We start from the raw sequence: 27,817 nt of genomic DNA, 5'->3' as shown, positions 1-27,817 counted from the left end.
TGTTGTTGCTTGTGTCAACAGGTAAGAAATCTTTGAACCAAGTTATTTCGGGATCAGGGTTGCCACTGGCTGCACACAGCATGGTAGCTGTACGAGTTCGTTCAACCACCTTCAGCTGTGGGCCCATATCAATGGTGGGGAAACCTCGGGGAATTTGATCCTCTGCAAATGAAATGAAGGATTTCACAAGGGTTACATAGCTACTCATGAAAGCCCCAATCACTGTGGTTTAGTTCAAGGGTCTCCAAACACTATGGAAGGAACTGATGCAAAATCATATAATAAGGAGGTATTTTTTTGTAAATTACAATGATCAAGATCTTATAGAAACTAGAAAGTTCACAAAAAAGCAGCTACAAACATACTGACTGACAAAGTGGCACAGACATTCTGTGTAACACATTAACAGTAGACTTTCACTATGGAACCTTAAAACACAGCTGTTGTTCTGCTTGTAAGAGTAATCTTTTTACGTGAAATATTGAATCACTACACCTATTGATGACAGAGAAAAACTCCTTTCCCTACGTGTGACAAGTATATTCCAAAGTGTGGCCACTCAGTATAGCATTTGGCCACGGACTTAAAAAAACTGTTATGTTTTTTTCTTCAGGTAATCATTATTACCTAGGTACTATTAGTCTTAACATTTAATGTACCTGCGCATCAGTTGCCCATCTATGGGTATGACACTACTTTACTGCTACAGAGAAGTGCTATGAGGATGAATAAATGTAAGATGGCAAAACCTGTGAAACTCTAAACATCAGAGCTAGGCCAATATCAAAGATAAATGACATGACATTCAAAGTGATCTTGCATAGATTAATGAAAACACTCGGTGTTTTCGTCAAAAATCTTCACCCTTGTGCAGTCAATATTGAAATATTATGAAATAAAAAATAAGTACTCTGGGAAAACAAGTTGAAGTAGGTAAAATAACGTATTTGAATTAACACAGTCTTGCTCTTCATTACTATTAATATGGTAAATATATTTTTATTGCAAAACAATTGCTATTTTTCCACTTCAAAAAGGAGAAGCAAAAAAATCAAAGAAAGAGGATCAATACTAACTATAAAACACATTCCTTATTAAATATCTTGATTGGAGGTTGCTGACATGCAATTGATTAAAGGATAAAATTAACTTATCAGAAATTGTTCAGTGTCAGCTCTCTTTCATGAAAAATGTGTCTTATTTTCAAATAGCTTCAGGGAAGTCTTCAGACTTTTCTGAAAAACGTATAGCAAGGAAGTACATCATATAAATCTTTGCAGCTCCTGAGGCCTGCTGTTACCCATGAACTACTTAATATTTTGCAACACAACTGCACCTGCATACTACTCTGGTATAATAAACACAATTCTCCAGTAAGTTTGCATAACCCTTCAGAGCTAGTATTTCTACCAATAAGTGTTTAAGTGTCTGCAATATGGATACACTGAAAATATAAAAAATTGCTTCTTGAATCATCAAAACACAGGCTCCACAGTTTCTGTTTACACTATTTAAAGTGTATCAAACTTATTTCCATCAGCAAAACCCCCTCCAAACCAGCACCACTGTTCCCTATTTACAATCTTTAAATGTATCAAGATTAATCTCATCAAAATGCTAATCAGAATGACCCCTGAAAAGCCGCCAGACAGTAATGCAAACTGGTAGCAAACACAAAAATTCCAGAAAACCTGAATACAAAGGGAAGACCTGCATTTACCAATTTGTAACCTCTGGGAATAATTGATGAGAAGGAGGAACATTTTACTACAAAATTCATAGGGAAAAGTCGAAAATCAGAAGCGAATGGAAGCAAACAGAAGTGAACAGAGGCGAAGTGAAAAGAGGCGAAAAGGAGCAGAGCATCAGAGAGACCACTGACTTCAAAAAGAGACAGCAATCCCAGCGGTCAGGAGGCGATTTTCTTCAGATGGTGAAAAGAACACTAATTGTCCTCTTTCTTTTCTTAATAGCCCTTTCCCTGGGGTGATTAACTTGTTTAAAAACTTGGTTTCCCAGTTTCTGCCATTACTAACTCCTTCCTAAGACTCCTTTAACGTGGTGTCATTTTCCCTGAAATAAACCATTGTAATTAATTCAAACCATAAAGCTGGTTACTTTGGCAATTTGTAGGATGTATACATGCAGTGGCTAATATTTCCTCACAAACAAAATATGAAATATTAATAGTTACGGATTGTGACAGTATCAAGCCGTTCATTAGCTATAGGCTTTTTCCCAAGAAAGGTGTGTTTCATGTCTGCTCATAAACTAGAAGTCTTTGCTTTGGGAATAACTGACAATACTAGACTTGTGACACAGAACAGGATTTTTATGACCTGACTTCTCCTTTCCTACTTGGCCCACACTGAAAACCCTAGAGTTTCTTTTGCAAATACATAAGTGTACAACAAAGATAATCTATCCTGAATAGTAATAGGATGGAGCAGTAAAGAGCTTTCCTTTCTTATTTTTAATAAGGGTAATTAAATTCCATCCATCCCCCTTATGCATAGAATCTCTTTGAATGAATGCTCTCCATGAAATTTTCATGAGAAACATCACAATGTAGCAGATTCAATAGCCAAAACTGTTATATTTTTGACAGTTGTGGCTTGTTTCCAATCTGGCTTTCAGGTATTTGGCAATAAAACCCAATATTCAACATAAAATGGACCAGGGAAATAATGACATTTCTAATTGGAGTGCTTATCACAGTGGATTTAGTTTTTAAGTTGTTAATTGCTTTTTTCCTCTTTAAGTTTATTGGTGATTTGTACAAAACTGCCTCTACACTTTGATGATACCAAGTGTGACAGATCATCAAAAACACTGTGCAAAAGAGCTGAGCATCGAATCAGTGAATAACTGTCTCTCAGCCACAGTGGAAATAAGTATTAAAATTTCTGATAGATTGGTTGCTCTGCAATTTTACATGAGGTGAAAAGAAAAATATTTTTTGCTGCTCATTATTATGTTCATTAGGCTCTAAACCATAGTATATACCACTGTTCTCCATTAATATTCAGTTCTAGTGAATTAGCTTCCAATTCATCAACAATTTAAATCAGCCTTGACCTTCTCAAAGCCATTTGGTACTGTCATTTTTTAGGGGACATTAAAGGGCAGATTTCTCTTTGCTTGTGCTTAGTGAGTCATACATGTAATACATATTTTGTTTAGGATGACAGATACAAGACATTTAGAAATAGAGCACATTCTTTGAATTTGTAAGGTGTCTTAACAGTGCTGCATTTCACCACTGGCATTAAGAGAATGACTTTTGTACTGTGTTACTATCATTAGCAGTTACTGAAAGAGCTCTACAATACTTATTTTTTATAGATCCATAGGATAGTTTGGGTTGGAAGGGACCCTAAGGATAATCTAGTTCCAACTCCCCTGACATGGGAATTCACCGAAATGTATGATCTTAACAACCGAGCAGCATCTACAAAGAGTGGTTACCACAAAAACCCGTAAGAGAGAATGGTACGAAATGGCATACAGCTCAGCTAAACAAAGATAAAAACAGCGATCGACATCCAATGTTTGTGCCACACCTTCTTAATATATTTTGACTATTTTTCCTGTAAAAAGTACCTTCAGATCACATGTGGGCCCTGCTGGAAGCAGTAAGACTGGCAGCTTTTAAAAACAGATTGGGTTTTAAAGTCAAATTCTTCATAGCTACCTTGATAAATAGCTTTGGCTTTTACGAAAAAAGATAGCACAATGTTAATAATTTTCTCAGTTAAAGTACTTCAGGATAATATTACTCTGATAGGAATATGAAGTGCAAATGTGACGCACCCGAAGCAAATTCTGATGTCATTGGTTGCGGTTATAAAAGCAAGGCAACAGGAGCAGTGTCCAAGGCTGGACATTTGACACAGAAAATGGGTAACAGTCCTCTTAATTAATTCATTCCCTGGTAACTATTTGCACATTGAAACACCCACGTTCCAGAATATCCATATTAGCCTGGAGTTAAATCTGTGTGATCTGCCTAGCTAAAATACATGCTCAAAGTAGTTCACTGTGCCTCTCAAAAAATATTGTCCTATGTGAACCAATTATTCTCATTGTGGAAATGGAGGCTGGTTCTTCATTCTACGCATGAAGAAAGAAAAAAAAAATCTATTTCAAGATTCACTGATAGCTTTGCCACAGGCAAGCTTTAGTCATTCTTCAGCTCACAGAATAAAAAGGCACACATGGAATATTTCCAGAATACACTATAGATACTGAAGATAAACTGCTGCAATAAAGTTTATTATTTCAAAGAACAGTGTAAATAAAGCTTTTATTTTCATTATTCCAGATGGTAGCAGCATATAATTTGTACTGTTTTGACATCATGACCATATTATTCAAAATCATTCTTCCTGCAACTGAACTGAACGCAGGATTGAGAACAGTAAAATCAAAGAGAGTAAGTAAGGAAGGAAAATCAACATTTTGCAGCAAGGCTGGTAAGCTGTACTATAGTTGAAGAACTATACATGTGAATAAATTGAAAATAAAGCCAAAGCCATTTCTAATTATACTTAAAAGACTAATTTGGATTAAAAAGATACAAAGCACCAGAAAACTGCCAGTTAATAAACAAGAGTCCTACTGAAGTATTTTACTTCACCTACTGAAGGTGAATTTTGAAAAAAGTAATTATGAACACATCGTAAGTTCTTTTCAAAGTGTTCTTTTTCCAAAGCTGCTATATACAGATGGATACTTTTACTTACTTTGCTGTAGATCAATAAAGCAGGGTAATGGCTGCAGTGCAAGAATACATCAGGGTATGCATTGGTATTTCTCTTAAATTTCACTCAGTTATACCACACAAGGAAAAAGAATTGGGAATTGATGAGATGATCAGAGACTCACTAGCAGTAAATATTCAACAAGAGAACAGCTGCCCATTCCATCCTACTAAAAAACATGCATTTAAAAACATTCTTAATATATTGAAGAGATGTGCAAAGCACTTTTGATGTAAAAGAAAACAAATTTGTTTAGTAGCGCTGTATGCAATTACCCTGCAAATTGCAAAGTAATGTCTATGTAACAGAACATTGTGCCACTTAGACTGAATTATCCTTTGTTTAAATGTTGAAGCTGCAATTTCACATTGCATCAAGTCAGTTAACAGTCGTTATTAGCATTTAGCCTTAAATAAGTTCTCTGTTTTAACAAATTAGTTCATTGAGCCTTTGAAACTAGGTATCTTCGTGAGGACATGAAAATGGAAAAGGAATTTACACATTTGGCAGTTCTCAAAATCTGCTAAATTAAAGACTGCACATAGCAAGCCCTTTCCAAAGTGACCTGGCTCACTCTCATGAACAATGGAATACCTCTCACTTTCCCTTACAAATGACATTCCAAATGACAAAAATAAACATTTCAAAAGCCATCACTCATACAAAAACAAAAGTCTCAAAATAGCTTATTCTCACATTTGCACTCAGGCAATGTCACAGTTTATAGCACAATATTTTTGAACATCATGCACCTATCTTCCTTATGACTGAAATTTTGTATTGTGTATTCTGCTTACTGGTAATGGAAAGGGAATGACAAAGGGCTGTATCATTCAAAGGAAAAAAAAAAGTGAGTAAAATTTAAAAAAAAATTAAAAAGCAGGAAATTAAAAAAATACATGTGAAATGTCCCTTTAGCATAAGGAGAGGACTCAGACAGTAAAAGGCAGAGAACACGAAGTGATCTTTTAAGTGCAGGGTACTATTTATCTAGGGAAAAAACCTCCAAACTTCTGAAGCAGACAGGATACTGCATCCCATCATATTTCCATATGCAAATGTTAAAAACAAAACTATGTATTTCGCACTGGTGAGCAGAAGACAAGGACATCAAGGGTCAGTGATATGAATTTCCATTATTACAATTTATAATTTGAAGCTTAATTTTCCGACAGGGTTAGGATTTAGATTACACTAAATTGGGGTTAAATTGGGGCTTGCCAAGAATCAGAATTAGCAAAATGCATAATTGCTCTACCTAGTCAACATTTTTAATGTACTATTATTTATGTTTTTACATTCTCCTTACTTTTACGGAAACATAAAGGGGGAATAGTAGCAGTGGTACAATGATGGCAATCTTTGCTATAAGCTTTCCTTTTTCACATTACAGATTTTTTGCAGTAAATGATGAGATCAGCACCAGGTTCATACGTCCATCAGAACTCATTTCTCATGTTAGTAGCTAGTAGTCTGAATACACAGATTGGTCCAGAACACGCTTTTCTTTTTTTTTCCCCTCTTTTCTACACATTAATATTCTCTGCTAAAATACTGAAACTAATAAATATGTATTGCACTTTTTGGAAGCAATTACCTCATTAATTCTTAATTATAAAACAGTAACTCATCACAATAAAGTTGTAACAAACTCATTTGAACTGAGAATGAGGCATAAGCATCTTGGTTTTGCTTCATCAAGGAGGACAAGAGAGAAAAAGTTAGCAGTCTGGCAAAGGAGTAGTCAGACCATATAGTGCCCTTCTCCCTTATTCCTTCCAACTCACACTTCGTGTCTAAACCTGTGCCTAAATGTAGAGGAGAGATAATACTGCCAAAGACAGTCAAATGAACTCTGTCTGATCACAGCCATTTCTGTTACTGATGTTACAGAGCTCCCAATGAGTTGTTTCCTCTATGTCAGTGTCATACTGAATACTACTTAATGCAGTGTACATACTCTGCAGCTCAAACTGACAAGTATAAACTGTACTTAAGTGCATTAATGTCACAGCTCCAAAATTTAAGGACCTGACAAAGGAACTGTAGTGGTAAAAGCATGAACTTTCTCTTTTCAAAGGAGAGTAATACTCTTTTTTTTTTTTTTTTTGCATTTCTAGCTCAGCATCAAACCTGTGTATTTTAGAAAAAGGGGATGATTTTCACCTTGATAAGTGGACAGAGAGGTGCCCCAGAAGGCCTGAGACGTGATCCCTTAGAAGAAGAAAATAAGGAATAAGTGTGATGGAATAGTACTGGTTAGGTTTTGACAGAAAATGCTTGGGTTGGTCAGTATGTTAAAAGCACTTTTGGTGCAGTGACTTAAACAGTAAGTTATTCAAGGTAAAGGCTATGTATTCCAACAGCTTTTTATGGTAGCTGGCACAACTATGCACCCATAAAGAGGTAGCAATTCGGATGTTTTTGCAATATTTCAATAAATAGTAAACATAATGGTGAGTAACAAACAATAAAAGTGTTATTATTGCTGAAAGAAGTAAGAAAAAAGAGGTCTCATCAGATCAGAGATCAGACAGTGAACTCTGGAAAAATGTAGCTGAAGAGGCTATCTCTTGACACTCAGTATCACTGAACATTACACTAATGTTACTGATACAAAATATGCATTTATCTGTGCAGCACTCTATATTGGTCTGAAGAGCATGCTTCAAGCATCCGAAGTACTTCTATGACTACAGATAGATGATTGTAATAAATATTAGATAGAGAACCTTCCCGTTTTTGTGGTTTGCTTTTTTTTTTTTTTTTTTTTGAACTTTGGTCTTTCCACCACTATGTAAACATGCTTCTGAACCTCTATGAGTCTTTAACAGAAACAATAAATTATTTCCTTTGTGAATATATTGTGAAGTTCTTCACCGGTAGCTTGGCTATGGAGGAAACGGGTGTGCTCTAGACTTCTATTTTCATCTTCCTGAAGATGAGGGAGGAATCCCTTCATCTCTTGTGCTCACCTATGGCAACATTCCCTTTCTCACACAGATACTGAGAAGATGAATGTCTTAGCAGGGAAGGGTATATGTAGGAGAGGAGAGAAGATATGTATAACTTCTTTTTCATTGGGGTGAGCTTCATTACTTCAGTCAAAGTAGCTTTGAGGAAGTGTCCAGACAAAGAAGTTAAAGGGTATTTTCCTCTAGGAGAAACAGTTACCCATTTCAGTTCTGTAAAAATACAGAAGAGCTTTCTTTGTAGCAGAAGAAACACATTGCTTAAAACCCAGCTTTCTCACTGTTCCGTGCCCAAGTTCAGTAATGGCTGCTGTACATTAAATAAACAGTATTTAAGGAGTATGAAGTTACACAGAACCTCAAATATGTGCATGAAGGTATATATGAAAAAACATAAAAATGTTGCTATTTCTAAAGCCTAAGGCAGCCAACACTTCAAGGCTGTCATTTCAGAAAGACTCATGATATCACAAAGATAGTTTTGCTATGGATTTTCTGTCTCCTAGAAAAAATGTTAGAACCAGCTGTGGCTTGAGCCTTTGACTTCTATCTGTTTGCCTTAAACTGGTGTAAAATGCACTAGTCTAGTATTTAACACTTCACATTATAATATAATGCGCTGTTTTCATAGATGCTAGATAACAACAGTACTCTGAGTTACTGCATGGAAGAAAATAGTGTCCCATCCTCCTTTCTGGCTTGGTGGAAGCCTGCCTTCAAAGCTGGCACAGAGAGCCTGCTGCTCAAGGCAGTACTTGTTCTAATCCTAATCTAATTGCTAGCTTGCAAGAGCGAGGAATTGCACGCTTCCACAGCATTTTTCACAATAATAACCGTATGGTCTAGGAAGAGCTGTTGTGAACTGTTATGAACTGAACTGAACAAACTGAAGCAGGTTTCTGGAAGCCTGGAAGAGACAGATGTACTTTAAACATGACACTTTTACATCTATCAAGCAACAGCAGCTAGTATTTCTCATGGAACTATTCATGAGGAATACAGCATGGGGATTCATTCACAAGATGTTGAACGCAGGACAAAAATGGATTTGCTCAGCTTTCCTATCACTCCTGATGCAATTTACACAAATAATTGCACCATGAATTATATTGTCAGTAATTGTGGAATAGGATCTTGTCTTGGAAAAGGAGCATTGAATGTCAAAACATCTTTTTTTAAAAAATGCTCTACATGCTGAGCTCAAGGTTCACACTTATAGCCCATCATAATTATTTTCACTAAACATGCAATTCAGTGCTACCTAAAAAAAAAAATATGCCTAAATCAAAATCCACGATGGGCAGTGTAAAATGAAATTGAGTACAGTCTACATTCAGAGTGAATATCTCCAAATTATAAACAAAAAATGTCAACAATATTTGTGAGCATTTCTGTACGAAGTATTAAATTGGTTTTATATAGACTATAAGAAGCTTTTTGTTTTCAGTTTCCTTTCAATAAAATTTCCTCAGCAACTGCCATCTAACTGAGCAAAGATGATCCCAACAATTCAAGATAGTTTCTAGAAAAAAGTTAAGATTTTTTGTCTCTGGTTTGTTTTGTTTTTTATAAAATAAATTTCTAAAAATAAAAATGAGACTTTGATAACATAGATACAGTGATGTTTCAGTTTCAGTACTAGTGTGGACACAGGGAAGGAGCTGTAACACACTGTAAGTTTCATGAAGCAGGTAAAAATTAAGAAAATAAAATGTTTGAAAATAAAAGATAGGAATCTGTCGTCCAGTGGTGACTTACCACCCAGCTTCTGCTATGCTGCAGGAGCAACACAGTTGACTGAGAGCACCAGAGCTGTGTTTTTTTTTTTAACAATGGAACTGTTTCTCCTTCAGTGTATTAGCAATAACATCCATTTTATAACTAAATACATAGCTCATTTCTTCTACAGAAAAGGGATCACACTATTTTTCCTGTAGGCAGGAGTGGTAGGCATGAGGATTATTAGATAAATCCTTTAGAAGCAACTGGTAGCAGGTCAGATGTTGCAGTGACCAAGAAACAATTTCTGATGCTAAATGAATATAGTTATAAATCTTCACTACAAAATTTCAACATTTTTGTACCTCAGAAGACTTAAACATCACTCCTTGTATGCCAAGCATCTGTCTGCTTTTATTTTGTTAAGGAATACTTCTTTGAATAAATGCTACAATACAATTAGCTCTGAGTATTAACTCCAAGGATAAACAAAGGATTATAAAAAGAGGAGTTGGTTATTTTTTACTTTTCAGTACCTTTCAGCTCCTTTGCCATGTGAGTTAAACAATCTGCTAATATATAGGTAGCTAGTTTTTTATGCTCTTAGTTTAAATACTGTGCTTCTGGAAAAGTTCTGTCTTACCTGTTTATCCTTTCTGAAAAAAACAATTATTAACCTTTAAAACAACACATATAAGCCTTTATTTTATTACAGGATCTGACACATGTCTGTGTGTCCGTAAAAACTTTTAACTCCAAAGTCCCACCATAACATTTTATTATCCACTAAAAACCCACCACCAACACAACCTGAAAGAGCACCTTTAAGAGAGTTGAGAAAAATTTTCTCTTTAATTTCTGCTTTACAAAACTATGCTTCTACAATAACAAAAAACAAAAAGAAAAAAGCACAAACAAACAAAACAAAACAAAACAAAAAAAAAAAAAAAAAGAGAAAAAAAAAAAAAAAAAGAGAAAAAAAAAAAAAAAAAAAGAGGAAAAAAAAAAAGAGAGAGAGAGAGATAAACCTAAAACATTAGGCCAAAATTTTCCAAGATAAATACTCAAGTTTGCTTTATTACATGAGTTTCTAGTATTCAGTAATGGTGCTGCAGAAAAGTCAGTATCATGGAGATCACAGCTACAGAAATACTTGCCCAAAGTTCCTGCCTTAACACACTGGACACCTCCCTGTGCACCAAAATGTCTGAAAGGTCTTAGAAACTAAGAGCAAGTAGACAGCAAATTTCCACATCGCTATTGCTATGCCTGTGAGCACCTTTACCAGCACATACAGCAAGTAGGATATGAATTTCCGATGCCAACTTGAGTCTTCAAAAGATAAAACAAAGTAATAGCTTTGCCATATGATCTCCTGCTGAAGTCTTGAGAAACTGAGAACAAGAATACTTGATGGCTTCATTAGTTTTAGATGAGATCACAGAAACCATCTTTCACACAACAAAAGCTTAAAAAAATAAGCAATTCAATTAAGTACTTCCACAGGTAGTGAAATTAATTTATTTTGGCCATAAAGTCTTTAATGCCAGAAAAGCAGATAAAAATTCCTTAGGAAATATATCAGATTAGTCTTAGTGAAAAACAAAAACTAATCCAATTATCTACTGTAAGTTACTGCTTCCTGTTCCAAAGTTAATGCTGAACATCAGAAAAAATCTGTTTTACATAATTCTGTAACATTGCATAACTTTAATAACTATGCAAAAAACCCAAACCAAAGCAATAAAAAAAAAAACCACCCCAAAAACATATTGCTCAGTATTTTTTAAACTTAGTCCGTCTGTTCCAAGTAAGCACATGCAGAAAATTATTTCTTGATCATCTGCAAGTGTCTTTAAAAGTTTTTCATCACATAATTTCCTAACTCAAAGCAAATGAGTAGTCTCATTGCAAAAACTGACTGTAATGGAACTATTTATATATTTAAGTATGTTGTTGAACCAACTGTCACATTTTCTAAATTCATTGCCATTTTATTTCATAGACTACTTCGTATTAAGCTTTCTTCCTACTCCAAAAAGCAAATCAGATCATTAAAAAATTTTCCCACGCACATGACAAAAATGCATCCTCTTTCTCTAGAAGTGAAAACAACTTGTATGCATACAATTTACCTGCCCGGAGATTCATAAAGTGCTGTTTAAATTCTATGGTGAGCACCACAAAAATATATACATGCATCATCAAGACCATTTCACCATGGTGTTGGCCTAACTTTTATGCTAAGCAGATACAGCACTGCAGAGAAATAAATTATTACTTTCTAATATCATAGGAAGATCAAGGAAGCCATTACTGTAAGTTCATAATACTAATAATTGAGCTCCTCAGGGTATAAATAGGTGTGGTGAACACCCACCAATAAATAAATGAAGAAACAACCAAACCAAGCCAAACAAAAAACAAAAAAACAGGCAAGCAAAAACACCAAACAAAAGCCAAACAACAAAAAACCCCTAAAACCAATCTTGAATCAGCAAAATTGCCACTATGGGCAGACTATGAAATGGTGCCATTCTGCTATTTCACTGTTTGAGGAGCAGACCTGCTCTGCTTTTCATGTGATAAACAGCCACCTTTGAAATAGCAGTCAGATGAGATAAAATGCAAATGGTACAAAGTTGCCAGGCAGGTAATGCAAATGATGAAAAACTGCTGGTGTTGAATACAAGAGCTAAGGAATTCTTGAAATGCCTGAATATTGAATGGAAGGCCTGCAGTTTCAGATTGCAAAATCCCTGACAATGATTTGTGGAAAGTAGAAATTTTGGCTATAAAAAATGAACAAAACAAAACAAAAAACCCAACCAACCCACCAAACAAAAAACCCCCAAACAACCCAGAAGAAAAAGGAAAAACAGGAATGACCACAGTGGCAAAAAAAAGGACAGAAAATTGCACAGGACTGACCATGAGGGACAGGATGGACAAGCGCAAAATCCACCCCCATCCCCAACGCGCCTTGGAGGTTGAAATTACAAGTCTCTGTTCCCTTTTCTATCCCTTTTCTTAAAAGTAATCCAGGATATTTCACCTCTTAAAAGACTGATTTATTGCATTGTTGGCATTGTTTACCTAATTATTTACCCCTTTTCCTGAAACCCAGTTCCCCAACTGGATGTTTTCCCCTAAATAAACCATTTCAATCCCTTAAATTCTTAAGTTGGTTACTTTTTCCAGTTTGTGGCATATATATGTGCAGACGCCAATATTTTCTCACAAACAAGCCATAAAATAATAATTACTTGTTAATACTCATTTATAGTAATCGTGACAACAGGTAACCATTTAATGCAAGAAAGTAGTTACTAAAAATAAAAATAAAGAACAAAAGGTAATTTTCCAGTGAAGTTTTGGCAGTGCAGATGGACTTACATGCACAGAGGCAAACCCTGATTAAAAGTGATGCTGGGATTTTGTAACTGTTCATGGTTAATAACTATTTTTTTTTTTTCAATCTCAATAGAATGCCAAAAGACATAGCTCTGAAATTTTAGCACTATGCCAAAGTATCAAGTAAGATTGTCACTTACTTGCTTTAGCAGCTATATTTTAGTTGGACTACTTTCATTATTTAGTGCTTATGCGATTGAAAGTTCACAGCTGGAAATTATATAGAAGTAGGCAAACAACTATGTTCTCAATCAGTACGAAATGTTGGTTTAATAATTATTACAATAAGTCACATATGGTTTCTATTCTTAACTTGATGTATACATAATAAACTTCATTAGGTGTTACAAAAGTGCATCAAAAGAATAGATGGTATAAAACTGTGTGCATTTCTGACACATGAAAAGTAAGAAACCCTCACACAAAATATTTTATAAATTGAGAAGCAAAACCATTAATGCTATTCCTAGTGTCAAAATAGAAGCATTCATTTTATATTTATTTTATTTTACTAGGTCTTGTAGTTCAACTCCTTCCCTGCATGGCCTTCCAGTATACCATGGTCCTCCATGCCCCATCCAACCTCGCCTTGAACACTTCCAGGGAGGGGTCATCCACAGTCTCCTTGGGCAGCCATTCCAGTGTCTCTGTGCATGAATTTATTTTCTTATAGTGAAGTTCTCCTTTACCTCCCTGTATTTTTCTCTACATCAGTATAGAAAGCTGTCTTTATTATTTTAAGCCTTTGGAGATAGTTATCATGCTTTGTTGTTACAGTACTTTTATTCTGTATATAAGTACCTTTTTGCAACTTTCTGCCAGTGTGTTGTGGGGAAGGGTTTGATGTTCACATGTCTACTGTTTGTGGCAATTGCCAGAGGAAAATAAGTCTTAGGAAAATTTTACTGAGGGTTCTAAATTCTGGTGAGGATGGAGCAGTTTATCCCCAAGATAAGAGCTCTCCTAGTTTTGGTATTGCTTTAATGTGTTAGACAAACTGTCTACTTGAAGCACTTAGTACTATTCCTGAGTATCACAATTTACCATTTCTCAGCCTACAATTTATGATGAAGCTCCCACCTCTGAAGCTGTTCAAGAAATATTTGAGTTGTACTGATTTGTAAGAAGCATGTACCAGAAAATACTATGAAGACTTGCACACTTTCTGCCTTTTCTAAGATGTTCTTCATCTGCAAAGGTACAGCTGAGCTCATACACAATTCGGTAGGGTTTAGATCACCGTGTGTGCAATCTTAATACAATACAAAGGGTAAAAGACTGTGGATAAAACTCCCAGAAGAATTATAAGCATGCAATTCTGAAAGAACTGGTAAGGATGCAAAATCTGCAATACGACTATCCATATGAAAAACTTGCACTCACAGTCAGACCAACCTAATGATCACATCTGCATGAAAACTCCAAAATGTAAATGTGATGAGGCTGCATGTGGTACTTGAAAACTGAAAAACAAGCCTCAGTTTGTTTCTCAGAAGTGAATGTAATAGTTACTGCATGGCTATTAAGTCATATCATGTTTTGAAAGTTAAACACATTGCAGGGTTCCCACCCCCCCCCCCCCCTTTTTTTTTTTTTTTTTAATGTACCTAGCTAGTAATGCTAAAACCAGTAAGAACAAGATATGGTTTCTATTTCTTTTTTTATACCAATGTAACTACTAAAGCCATGCAGTCACTCTTCATTTCAGTGATTCTTAATGTATAACTTGAAAACAATGACCAGATAGTCAAGAAATGAAAAAAATTCTTTAACTCCTATTCCACTATTTCTAGAATTATTTCTTAGTTTATTTCACATTCAGTTTAGATTAATTTCAAATCCTGAGGAAAATACAAAATATGACAGAAATTATAGGAAAGAACTGTTTGGATATGTCCAGGTGCAGATAGCTGCTTGCGAACTTGAAGCTCAGAAATTACAAGAATAAGAAATATATGTATATTTCTACGAAGTTCTGTGGATGACTAGTCCTAGTGAACACTTTTAAACAAAATGTTAGCCCCTTGTTATGGATAATGGCTGATTAATTTTACTTATTTCTATCATTCCCACAGAGCAAAACGTCATTCTGAAACAGTGTTACAGGTTTTTAGAAGACACAGAAAATAGAAAGCTTATCCTAGAAACACCTAACAACATTTCACACTGACTTCAGGGAGTCAGTATGCCACTTTCATATTTTAATGAAGAAAATCAGGAAGTCTTGAAGAAAATTACACTGTTTCTAGTGAACCTGCATATTAGAAAAGCAGGGTTCCTTATGAGGGAAACAATCATTACTCTCAAAACAGGTTAGCTCCTGGACTGCTGTTGTGATTCAAATAAGGAGCAAGCCACTAAATGATACTGGTTTGGGGAAATAATATTCAGATTACAGAATATTATTTTAGCTTCCCAACAGCATGGAAGGTTTGAGACAAGGATGTCTGCTTCTGTATTTTCTACTAAGTAGAATTTCCACAGAGTTCTGTAGATTTCCACAGATGTGCAAATACTGTTTTAATAACCAAATGACTAATAGTGAATCAAACACAAGTTTAAAAACAGTGCACACAGTCCTGCAAATTAAAATCAGAATTTGAAGCACAAGACAGTTTGTGCACCACAAAATGCTCTTGGAACCTAACAAACAGCTCTGCAGTTAATTTTCACAGCCAGCTGGTCTATCTCAAAAAATTATTTCACCTTCTCTGTGCAATTATTACTCATAAACATGAAATAAATGTGTTCTATCCAGGGTTCTCACTCAAAGCACCACTCAATACCTTTCAACAATGTTCTCTTTCACAACATCAATAGAATCAGGGCTGAAGCATCTCATTTTACCCTAAGATATAGCAACTGACCTATCAAGGCACTGTCAATTGAAATGTAAAGGCCCTTGAATTTCTCAGTCCTGCCCATGAGATACAAGATTTCAAGTATTTTATCTGCTTTAAAACCTCTACTGTTCTTGCCAATTAACTCGATTTGACACCACACTAAACCCCTGGAAATAAGAAACTAGCCCATCCCCAGAGATTTTAGAAGACATGTTCCAGTAACTTGTACTGCCAAATTTACTGTAAACTTTCTGGCATAAAGATTTTAGAGGCAGCCCTACCTCTAGATCATCATAGATTTGAGAATTTCACTTTGTTGATCCCAATACCTTGTGGGTCAACAGGGGTACAGGTGCCTTTTGGTCTGTGTACCCAGACCTCTGTTCAGTTTCTTGATAGGTGGAAGAAAGACCCAGTGTCCAAAATTGGCTTTGGAAATTCCTTATACAGCTCTATTTTTCAGTTTAAGTAAAATGTGTCTCTATATTCTCCAGTAATAGCTCATTCGTGCTTTGGAAGTACTTTACAAGTAAACAAATTCTGAACTGGGCTATAAGCTTTCTTAAAAGTCAGATCTTCAGTTTTTACACTGAAGATCCTGTATTGATGCCAATTTTTTGCCAGTATTTTTTTTTCTTTTCTCTACACGAGTGTGATAAACATGTTCCACCAAAATTTCTCTACAGAACACTCTATGCTGCTTCTCCTCTCTCTTGACAACAAACAAAAGGTACCCAAATAATTTAAAATTTTTATGAACCTGGAAAAAAGAGAATATTATTGAGCACTGTAATTCTAAGCATAAGAAAGAAAGAAACCAGCATATTCAACAGAATTTAAGAACAGGACAGTGTCAATTTTTTCCTTCCTTTTATATGATATGCCATGAAGATGCAAAATGAATGCGCTACAAGATTTATATTTCAAAGATGCTGAAATTCACTACGACTTCTGTTCAATGTCTAGGTCAGCACATTTAACCTATTTGACCATGTCTCTACTGGGAACTTCTTTTAGTCTAATTAATGGCATTATTCTTCTTTAGCAGGTGAATTCAATCAGAATCACTGCATTTACTTATACAATTACATTTAAGCATATTCTGATGTTGTCTTCACTATAGGTCAAATTAGTAATTACCACTCACAATAGCTGATCCTGATTTTCAAGCTAAAAAATTCTATGAAATCTAACTGCATACCGTGTTTTACAATCAGGTCTTCTAGGAAATCGTGAGATAAGCAAATTCAACTCCTCAGGCTCTCTGGCTACACTGATGCAGGGAGAAGGGTCGCTACAAATTAAAGACTTCTATACAATTAGAATGTCCTGTCAGCAATAATTAAAATAAAATTTTATTATTTACAGCCAAAATACTTTAAGGCACTTCACCTCTCCACAGGAGGACCATATACTTTGTTATATATTTTCATAAAAGGTTTTACAAATTGATTTTCATACAAGAGACTTTAAATTACTCGTCTGCATTTTTTACTGAGTAGGTAAAAGAGCTGTTCATAGCTTCTGAAAAGAAGATAGCAAAATGGAAGCTGCTCTGAAAACATGCAGAAGGAATACAGCAGGGTTCTTCCATAACCATGGGTGACCTGAAGAAAAGTTGTCAGGACTGATATGTTTGTCCACTTTTCCTACAAGAGGCTATGTTACAAAAACCACACAAAAACCTTTATATGGATTATCATCTTCAAACATTCAGTTCCTATAACAGTGAGAAAGTCAGATAGAAGTTTATAGCAGAACTGTTTAACAAAAGAAAAAGGCTAATGGATTTTTCAGCTAAATAGAAAATCATCAGGTCACAGAACATTTTTTTTTCTGTGTTGCTTGTGAAATATCAAATCTCACTTTTACTGCAACACACTGACACGTTAAATAGAGTTCAGGAAATGGCAACAAAATGAAGCACCTGAATGAAGTAATTCATTATGCAAGCTTGGGAGATTAATGTTAGAGCTCTCTCAGCAATAATTAAAATAAATAGCTGTTTCAGAGGCAGAGGATGAGCACAAAAGGAAGACAGGTATGGGATGAGAAAGTCTTTCAATCAGTCATAACCAGCATCAGAAAGTAGCTTAGCAAGAAGAAGTGGCTTCTTATAAAGTCTAATTTAATTTGGCAGATAGTGTGTGTTTATAAAAAGAAAAAAGGCAAAAGCAGTAACAACAATATCAGTATTTACACAGCCACACCATACATAAGAAAGATTCAAATATGGGTGATAAATGATAAATACTTCACCAAACTCAAGAACCCTGGCCAAATGTGCTGATGAGTTGATGAATGCAATTTATTTGCAAAAACAGGAGCTACATTTTCACTTGGATGTTTCAGTATACTGTGTGATTCTGAATCAGAATATGCACATTCCTAATATCCCTGTGACTGACACTCACTTCAACCTCCAAATTTTCTTATAAATCACACTTCAAAAGTGTGTTAGGAATTTATTTTATTAGTCTGGGGATTTTCTTTCATTCTGTAATTAGTACCTGTAAAAATACATTGCAACATGAGCAACTTGTGACAGGGGAAAGTTTATTTCAATTCTGATGTCATACAATGTTTTTGGGCCATGGAACTAGATGTTTTTATGTAGTGAGCCTTTAATATCAGTAGATTAATAGCTGCATTTTTTCTAGTAGCTTATATCTATTCCATTGCAGTGCTTTTGTGGAAAGAACAGTGTCACCGTACAGGCTTGCAGAATGTCCAGCACAATGGTGCTTCAATTTTGCTTGGAAACATAGTAAGCTATTGTAATACAAATACAAGATTTGTTGATTGAAATATTAGATAAATACATGACAGCTGATAAGACCATGCTTTTACATACAGGGATTTGAAATTCACTGTTCTTTTCATAAAAATCTAAGTGCTTTTTATGACAATGGAACATTTCCATTCATTCCACAGTGGAGAAAATGTAAAATAATGACTTAATATATGATAAGAGTATGCCTAGTGAGAATAGCTCTATTTTGGTAAATAAATTACTTTGAGCTATCACATGCCCCTAAGTAAATGGACAGCTGCAACAGTATTCAGTAAGCTATTAGTGTGCAAAGATAAAATGATGTACTTTTGCATAGACAAAAGCTTGGTACTACAGCCAAAACAGCTGATTTGTTCAATTCAAGACATCATGCAGACTGCTAGGAAAACTGTTTAATGTTACCTTTCAAACAGAGATGAGAATCTGACACAATTTAAAAGGCTATTTCTGGGCTGTCAATCAGAACTGGCCTAGAGATGAACACTCTATTAACAAGTTATCAGGAATTTGCCAAATGTAGACACAGAAATTAGACTGCTGTGTTCCTCTATGAAATTTGGATTACAGAAATGCAAGGAAAAAAAATACTAAAAGCAATTGGGAAAACATAAACACAATTGATCAAACATTGGGTCATTACTCAAAAATGGCTTCTAACATTTTTTCCCACTTATTTCCACTAATGAATTATTAAATAAACTACAATTTCCTATTGAACAATAGCCTTCAAAACACGAAAAGGAAATTCATCAACATTTGCCTTCACTTATCTATCAGGAACCTAGCGTCTTCTCTTAGAAAAACTATCATATACAATGTTAGTACTGTTCAGCCAAGAAGTAATGCTTTTCAACGGGATGAGATGCAGAATGATTACTGTTAAAAAAGAAAATTGCTATATTGCCATAGTATCTTGTCTATTTGATTTATGAAATGTCCTTGGAGATCAGAGGATGGTATTTCAATCAGGTTAGACTTTTCGATGCTCTGTAGACACAATCAAATGTAGTTCATTGCTAGCAGGATAGAAAATACTGTTCCATATGCAGATTTATATGTCCATGAAAAGACTAAGTATGTCCTAAATATGTGCTAAAAAGCCTAAAAATGGAAAATTCCATCTATCTTAATAATCTTCTTTATTCAGGATTCTTCCCAATGATCCATTTTGAACTTATCTTTCCTTGTCACATTTACACTAGTCTTTACCTACTTTATGCCCTCACACTATGATTCACAGAATCACAGAATTTTCAGGGTTGGAAGGGGCCTTTAAGATCATCCAGTTCCAACCCCCTTGCCATGGGCAGGGACACCTCCCACTAGATCAGGTTGCTCAGAGCCCCGTCCAGCCTGGCCTTAAAAACTTCCAGAGATGGGGCTTCCACCACCTCTCTGGGAAACCCATTTATTCCTGTGTCTCACCACCCTCATGGTGAAGAACTTCTTCCAAACTTCCAATCTTCATCTTTCCTCCTCTAGTTTGTAGCCATTCCCACTACTCCTGTCACTACCCAACATCCTAAAAAGTCCCTCACCAGGTTTCTTGTAGGCCCCTTCAGATACTGGAAGGCTACAATAAGGCCTCCTTGGAGCCTTCTCTCCAGACTGAATAACCCCAAATCTCTCAGTCTGTCTTCATAGGAGAGGTGCTCCAGACCTCCGATCATCCTCCTGGACCTTCTCTGGACATGCTCCAGCACATCCCTGTCCCTTCTGTAAAAGGGGCTCCCAAAGTGGATGCAGTAGGATGCGGTCTCACAAAAGCAGAGCAGAGGGGGAGAATCACTTCCCTTGAGCTGTTGGCCATGCTTCTATTGATGCAGCCAAGGACCTGGTTGGCTTTCTGGGCTGCAAGTATACACTGATGGCTCATCCACCAGCACTTTCAAGTCTGTTTCCTCAGGGCTGCTCTCAAGCCAGTCACTGCCCAGCCTATACTGGTGCTTGGGATTACCTTAACCCAGACCTCACATATTTCCTGTACTACACTGCCATTCTGGAGCTCAGTGAAATATATCCCCATCTATGACTGTTAACACTGAGTATATAAGCATCTTTAGCTAGCAATAAACTCAATTCTGTTTTGGCTGATGCACTTTGTTGAAACTTCATAACACTTACAACTGGGGAATGGTAAAAAGAAAGGTTACACAAGGAATGTTGCAGCATTTTCATAGTCTAATAATTCTATTAAGCAATCTATAGACTCTTTTCCTCCAATTTCATCTGCTTTCAAGTAATTAAGTACCAATATGTCTCTGTAGAACAATTACGGAGGGGCCAGCTGACTATGGACTAATTCTCAAATATTATGTACATATTACGATGAAAGGATGAAAAATAAAATACACGTAGTACTAAACTACAATTAATGGCAGTTTAGAAAAATAAAAATTATCCAAAAATAACTGGAGGAAAAATAATATTTTGATGTCAGGCTAGTAAAATAACTCATCTGCCATAATAGCAGTAGATTTGCAAGTTATCATGGTCCTGCTTCATTCTCGAATAGTAAGTTCTTGGGTAAACTATGTAGTTCTAATTCTTTTAGTTAAAAGCCTTCTAACATATAGTTCAACCTGACCTATGAGCTTCCCTTTGCCAGCAACAAAGCTAAAATGCATTTTTTTCCAGATCTCTCTCCCTCTTATGCTGTTCCTCCTTCCCTTCCTTACTTCCTTGCTGCCTTACTTCTTTACTCCCTCCCTTCCTCCTTCTTTTGTGACTGTCATGATAAAATCGTGAGTTACAACAAATTTTAGAGAGCTAAGAGTTTCAGAAAAAGTTCCATTATAGGTGTTGAAGTTGTAGCTGAAGAACTGTCAACACAAGTAGATTTGAAGACTAACAAGACCCCGAGTAATGGGGAATATGGATGACTATTAAAATAAAAAGTAATATTAGTAGTAACAAAAATGTATCCATTATAATAGTGTTTTCTTTACTAGTAACGATTTTTGCTAAAAACCAGTTTTAGCTGGTGGTCAACTGAGTTATAAAGTGTGACAAAATATCGCAAGGGGTATTTAGAAGAAGAGACTCTTCTAATAGGAAAAAGACAGTACTTTTCTGGTTTTATCTTGAAGAAAAAATACAAAGTATAGATTTTTTTTTTTGTGGAAATTAACTGCAACAGCAGCACTAAACATCACCCAGAGACCTGTTACAGGACAACAATCTATTGGAAAACATGGTAACACCTAGATAACCAAAGGCAGAATAGGAGAGGTTTCAAAATCACAAGTACTGCATTTCACAAGGTTTCTTAGTCTGTCACAGAAAACATCATATTCTAACACTGAAATCTCTGACTATTAAATTATCTGATAGTGTTCTTTAAAAATAGTTTGCGTTTTTCTTATCCCAAGTTTCAAGTATAAATCTGCAGTCATACATTCAGTCACTGCTTGCAAAGAAGAATTAGCATGGAAAATGTGCTTCAGCATCTTCCACAAAGAAACAGCATATTTGGGTTAATTTTTTCTTGTTCCATGTCAAATTCAAAGGACTCATGTGGAGAGCATTTACAAGGACAGAGCAACATTCTTACTTCTCAGCAACTTTCATTAGCTGTGAAGACTTAACATTTCCAAGTTATATTTAAGTAAATTACGACTAGCCTAGGATCACACAGATCTTTGTAAGATTTAAAATCTAACAGCTACCTTTCAATTCAGCAGCAACCAGTAGAAATTAAGTAACTATGCAAAATGTATTTTGTAAATCTGTATGTACTACCTCTGTTTTGCAGAAAATTAAAAGTTGATACATTGTAGTTCTATGATTTCTTTGTTATTAGAGAGTGGAGGTTAGCAGCATGACTGAAAATAAAATGCCAAATCCCTAGCTTTTCAGGAGTAACTTTGTAATAACTGGAAAAATCTTTGTTCATTTATTCACAGTGCTACATGTACCCTTCTGAAAGTAAATAATTACTACACCTTTGCTGTTCAACAGTAGACAATCTGTTTGCTCCTACTGTGTCTATCATCCATTAAAAAAAAATCCAAGCATTTCATATAAAAAATAACCAGTACTGAAAACACAGCAGGCAAGACTGAAAAGGACTTGTATCAGGACTGTCAGTTGTAGATATCAGGCAGGATTGGACAAAATTCATTTTGCATCTAAAATGAAAATACTTGCTTGGCAGAAGGTTTAAACTGTTCAGCATCTTACTGCACTGCTCAATCTTTTCCTCTGAATTGCACCAGAAACTTGAAAAGCTGTTAAACTACAACACCATGAGATGTGGATGTCATAGATAATTGCAACCCTGTGGGTGACAGTCAACTGACAGCATCCTGGGTCTGCTATCACCCCACAGTAATGATTAACATAGGGGAACCCAACCAAAACCCCTTCAAAATGTCTTTAGCCACACACAAGGAAAATCACATTAAATTTTTCAGAAGACCTGGGGCTCTAGAAACTTCTGTTAAATGAATTATGAAATAATTCTCTTGATTTTATGCATAGCATGGAGTGACTTTAGCTAAACTACATTCTTTCTTTAAAGCCTTTCACTTCTAATCCTGAAAAGCAGAGGTTGTTCTCTGTACTGATGGTGTCTCTAGTTTCTCAGTAAAGTTTCTGCTATTCAGCCTTTTCCCTAGCAAACAGTTGGTAACTAGCATAGACTAAATTCCCCTGATCTATTTAACTGTTCCAGTTGTTTACTGCTGGTATATTTAATCCCTCCTTTGTAACTAAAATTCTATTTATTTCTGTAGCTAGGATATACTCCTTCTTAGAAGGTATGTTTCAAATCAGACTGTGGTATTTCTGTGGCACAGAAAATTAACGTCATTTTGTCACATCTTTTGAGAATATCACCTTTCCTGGTGCAGGTAAGGTAACAAAGGAAGAAAACTGTAATCAGAAATGTGTGGACAGATTTGCCTAAGTTAACAAAATTCTCCATTATTTGTAACATAAAAATGATAATGCAGTCAGGAAGGATATTAGCAATCTGGTCTGTGAAACATTAATAATGGAAAGGTGAGAGAACAGGCTGCATGTTTAATCTTGCTCCCATTCCCAGCCTTGTCACCAACTTGTTCAACAAGGAACAAACTCACACCATCTTAGTCTCTCAGTTTTTATGGGAGACAATACTCTTCATCTAAAAACACTGGAGATCAAAGGCTTAATAGTTACTGGAGAGACTGTTCAGGTCATTGAAGATACCTTCAGTATCAAAGTAATGCCATTAATGAAATTTCTGGTTCTACACAGAAGCACACTGTCTGCTGAGAGCTTTGTTACACTGCCCTGTCAATGGGTCTTCAACGCTGACCCGGAGGAACCAGTAAATGAGATGGAAGGTTAGACCCTATAGATACTTGTTCATTGGTCTCTTCAGAGACAGCTAACAACAACTGGATTTGACATGGTGATATCATGACTGCAGCTTCTGTTATGTGGACACCTGTCCATTAGAAATTGGAATGTGATTGCAAAATCAAGTACACACAAACTGCTGGACATCCAGTTCAATAGTTATAGCCTCCCTCCAAACTGTAATTAGAACTAGCAAATGGCTTTTGAAAATGTGTTCTCCACTGCCATTTTATTAACAGGCTTTTCTTTATTTTATGAGGAAAATATTTCAGTAGAAGGTCACTGAAATTAGTATTTCATGGTTTTTAAGGCTGCTTTAGAATTTTTTTTAGAACTATATTACCTGGCCACAGCAATCAGTGAAAGGTGATTAATATCTCAGAAAAGGTTCAGTCAGGATGTCTGGATTTTATTTGGTATGGGTTTTGAACATTCTTAAAAGCACTGAAAGAGCACTGCATTGCAAGACAACAACAGATATTGCACAATAGGAAAGACAAAATGCCCTAAGGTATGTCCAAGCCTGCCTTATTTCCTCCCATTAGTTTTTTCCTTTCTTTTGGCAAAAAAAGTCTGCATGTGATAGGAAACATAATCTTTACAGATTTCAGCACATCAAATGAAAGAAAAATTAGATGTACCGACTGTGCAAGAGTAGTATAGTATTTGTAGCTGCCATTTCCTGGAAGCTTTTCTTTATTGCATTTTTTTATAAAATAGTCTTGTTAATTAACATGAGATTCCTACAAATTAACATTAAAATAAAAAATGGCATTAAGTATTGTTCATAAAGCAAGCTGCTAGATAATGAGGTGAAGACTGTTTCTATTTGGTGAAGGAAAGCAAGAAGATTCATTACATTAGCCTGTGTATTAATATCTCTCAGACAGACTAAATGCATTCACACTAAACCACTCAGTAAGTGTATCTGTACTATCTTCATGCTTGCAGACCAAGCATGTGTTAGTCCTGGAGTATGCTTGAGGTTTTGCATCCAGTTGTGTATGTAACTAACTTGATGCAAACACAAACATCTCTTCAACATCTGTCTACAAGGGGAGGCACTCAAATCAGAACGTAAGAGTCCATATGAGAGGTACGAACAATGTTCATGCATTGTCTACATTTATAACTATACACAGAGAAATTCTGGACATCTCTTACAGTTTCTGCATTCACTTCTTTTCTAGAAATCCAGATTGATTGTCTTAGTTTTTCTTAAAATAAGTGATTTGTGTCAACTGTATGTTTCCATAGGCATACATATATCGAATACTGAAAAACTTCCCTTCAGTAACAGGTTAGAAAAAAACCCACATTTTTAATACTAGACCCTAAAAATTTAATGAGTCTTATGTTTTCTATAAAGCAGGTAGAAAGCTTTGTGTGTTTGTTGCGAACAGAATAAAAACATTCATTTACATTTTAAACTTGAGACAAGTTTCCAATTTTGGACAATTTTTTTTTTTTTTTTTTTTTTTTTTTTTTTTTTTTTTTTTTTTTTGGTTTGGTTTTTTTCTTCTTTAAGATTACTATAATGACATCCAAAATGTGTCAGGCAGAATTCCAGACATTTTAGAAAAAATGAAAAAAAGCTGACTGTGATTAGAATGCCCTGTACAATTCAAATGCTTTTAGGATGTGAATACTGGGAAAAATTTTAGAAGTGGGTTAAGGCTGGTGAAGTGCCTTTTTCTCTCTTCTTTCCAAACTGTCATTGACTAAAAAGTGGAAGATGAAACCCTTTCTTTTAACGTTTATTTTATATGAGTCCTACACATATTTCTCTTTTACATAAAATGATGCACAGTAATGGCCAATTGTTTTTCAGAATCATATTCCTGATCCTCTATACTGTGAGTGTGCTAACTACAGTAGAAACACAAAAAAAGTGTGCATGAACCTGTGAAAAGAGCCTTTGTATATTATTGGTCTGTGTTCTTGCAGAAGCATGACTTGAACTCCCAGACCCAGATCTCTGGGGGAGAAAAGAACTGATAGCACAAGTAGCACAGGAAAGTTGATAGGGGTTTAGCAGCTCAACTATGCTTCGGAAGAGAAGACTGAAGATAAAAAAGAGCTGAGAAAGTTAGTAAGCAGTCTAGGGGAGGGGATTTTTCTCTCATTTGACCAGTTCAGGCTGATTTTTGCTGGCTTTGAAATATGCCTTTAAGTTCCTATCAGGGAGGTGGACACATACACATGTGGAAGCACAGTATCTGCTAAAGTCTGCATGGGTTCTGGCTGAAAGCAAATACATGATTGAGTAGTCTGAACTTCTTAGGTGAGAAGTCTGAACAGTCCCATGGAACAACACCAAGGCATTCAAACCAGGAAATCCCAAAGACAGCTGATACTTTTTCTCAGTAGTGGATATAGGACCAGTGATTTTCTGTTACCTGTCTCTCTTACCATTTCTTCTACTCTCTTGGTTTATCTCTTTCCTAAAATCACTAAGTAACCAAAATTTTTTTCCAGGTTACATAGTATTAACACCCATGTATTGTGGCTTTTTTTAAATAATCAGCTTTTGTGACTGCGCAGCCTGAATATATATAATAATAGAATTATCAGCTTTTGTGCTTTTATTACTTCGTTTTAAGACTTGTGATCAGGTGCAGACCTTGAGTGTTATTTCGCCTTAATGTGGTTTAGAGGTATAGGATTGTCTGAGGGGGCCATCATTGTTTGGGTACCCTCAAAAAGAACCCCAGGCCTAGGAGGTCAGGTAATGGGATGTGATATCCATACTACCAGTTCCTTATGGCTTTAAAATTGTGTCCTTGATCTTGAAGCTGATTCACTGTACAATTCACTATAGAACTGTAAGTTGCTTCTTCTTTTTTGTTACTTCATCTGAAAATACGCATTACTTCCTAATTTTATTTTACAAAGATACAGTAAAAGAGTAAATAGTCAGTCTACACTGCTCTAAATGTGAAAGATTTTAAGTGCTTAGCAACAGTACAGCATTATCAAAAAACACCTCAAAATCGTAACACGTCATAAGATTTCATTCTCATTCACAGCTGCTTAGTGAGAATTACTGAGTAGTATGTAATGGCTTAAATAGAAAACAAAAGTGATGAACACCACCTGCTAGCTTTATCCCCGAATTTCCTGGTGCTTATCTGTATAAGTAATACCAAAACATTTACTTAAAAATTCTCATTTTATTAAAAATACATACAGATTTCTATAAAGAGAGACTGTTAGAATATTGGTCCTTTCAGAGTTATTCCAGTAATCTTAGAATACAGCACTTTTCAAAAATTGTTTTGTATGTGATAAAATTGTCTAACATGGAAGAAGTCTGGAAGAAAAAACACACCATGTTTGGCTGTAGTAAATAGTGTCATCTTCAGAGTATTAAATATCCTAGTATTTGTTTGTTTTAAATACAAATTGACCCAAAGCATCTGGTCACTGAACTAATACATTTTATAAAGATTAATTCAGTTTTCACCATAAATTTTAAGTGTTCCATAGACCATACTGAATGAAGACCCATATGTGAATACTTGTAAAGAAACTGAGGATGTAAAAAAATATAAGAAATATTTTCTACCAGCAATATTGTGTCAGCAACCTACAGGAATACAAATGAAATCTAACCTTAAGCTCTTCCACTCTGAACTGAAGATGGAGATGTCAAAGGACCACAGGACCACTTAGTTAATTCTTATTTCTCAGAGTTTTACATGGGAAAAATTTCTAGAAAACTGAAGACTACTTAGACCTTTGGCAAAGGATGGCTGTGACGGAACCTTTCTCTGGGATTATCAGTTCCAGATTCATACTTTAAGGAAGTACACAGACCATAAAGCTATTATCACAAATTGTTCAAATGATACATACAAGCAGCTTAGGATTCTAGCTTTTGCTCCTAAAAAAAACATTGTAGAGTATCTTTCCACTTAAAGTCTAAGTTCCTAATTTTTTATGTTCTTATACAAGAAATATTAG

General features: G+C 35.4%; 1 protein-coding gene across 18 annotated transcripts in view; it reads right to left on the bottom strand.

Moving 5' to 3' along the window:
- PTPRD (protein tyrosine phosphatase receptor type D) overlaps positions 1–27,817 on the bottom strand; it is a 339,335-nt gene that overhangs the window by 140,872 nt on the left and 170,646 nt on the right. For all 18 annotated transcript variants that reach the window (XM_071732135.1, XM_071732139.1, XM_071732136.1 and 15 more), the window contains exon 5: positions 1–162. This exon is cut by the window's left edge and continues 27 nt beyond it. In XM_071732135.1, coding sequence (XP_071588236.1) covers positions 1–162 — 162 coding nt within the window. The remainder of the gene's footprint in view (positions 163–27,817) is intronic.

The sequence above is a fragment of the Heliangelus exortis genome, chromosome Z, assembly GCF_036169615.1.
Source record: "Heliangelus exortis chromosome Z, bHelExo1.hap1, whole genome shotgun sequence".
Lineage (NCBI taxonomy): Eukaryota > Metazoa > Chordata > Aves > Apodiformes > Trochilidae > Heliangelus > Heliangelus exortis.
Note: the sequence above shows the minus strand (reverse complement) of the source record. Positions and strands in the feature narration are given on the sequence as shown.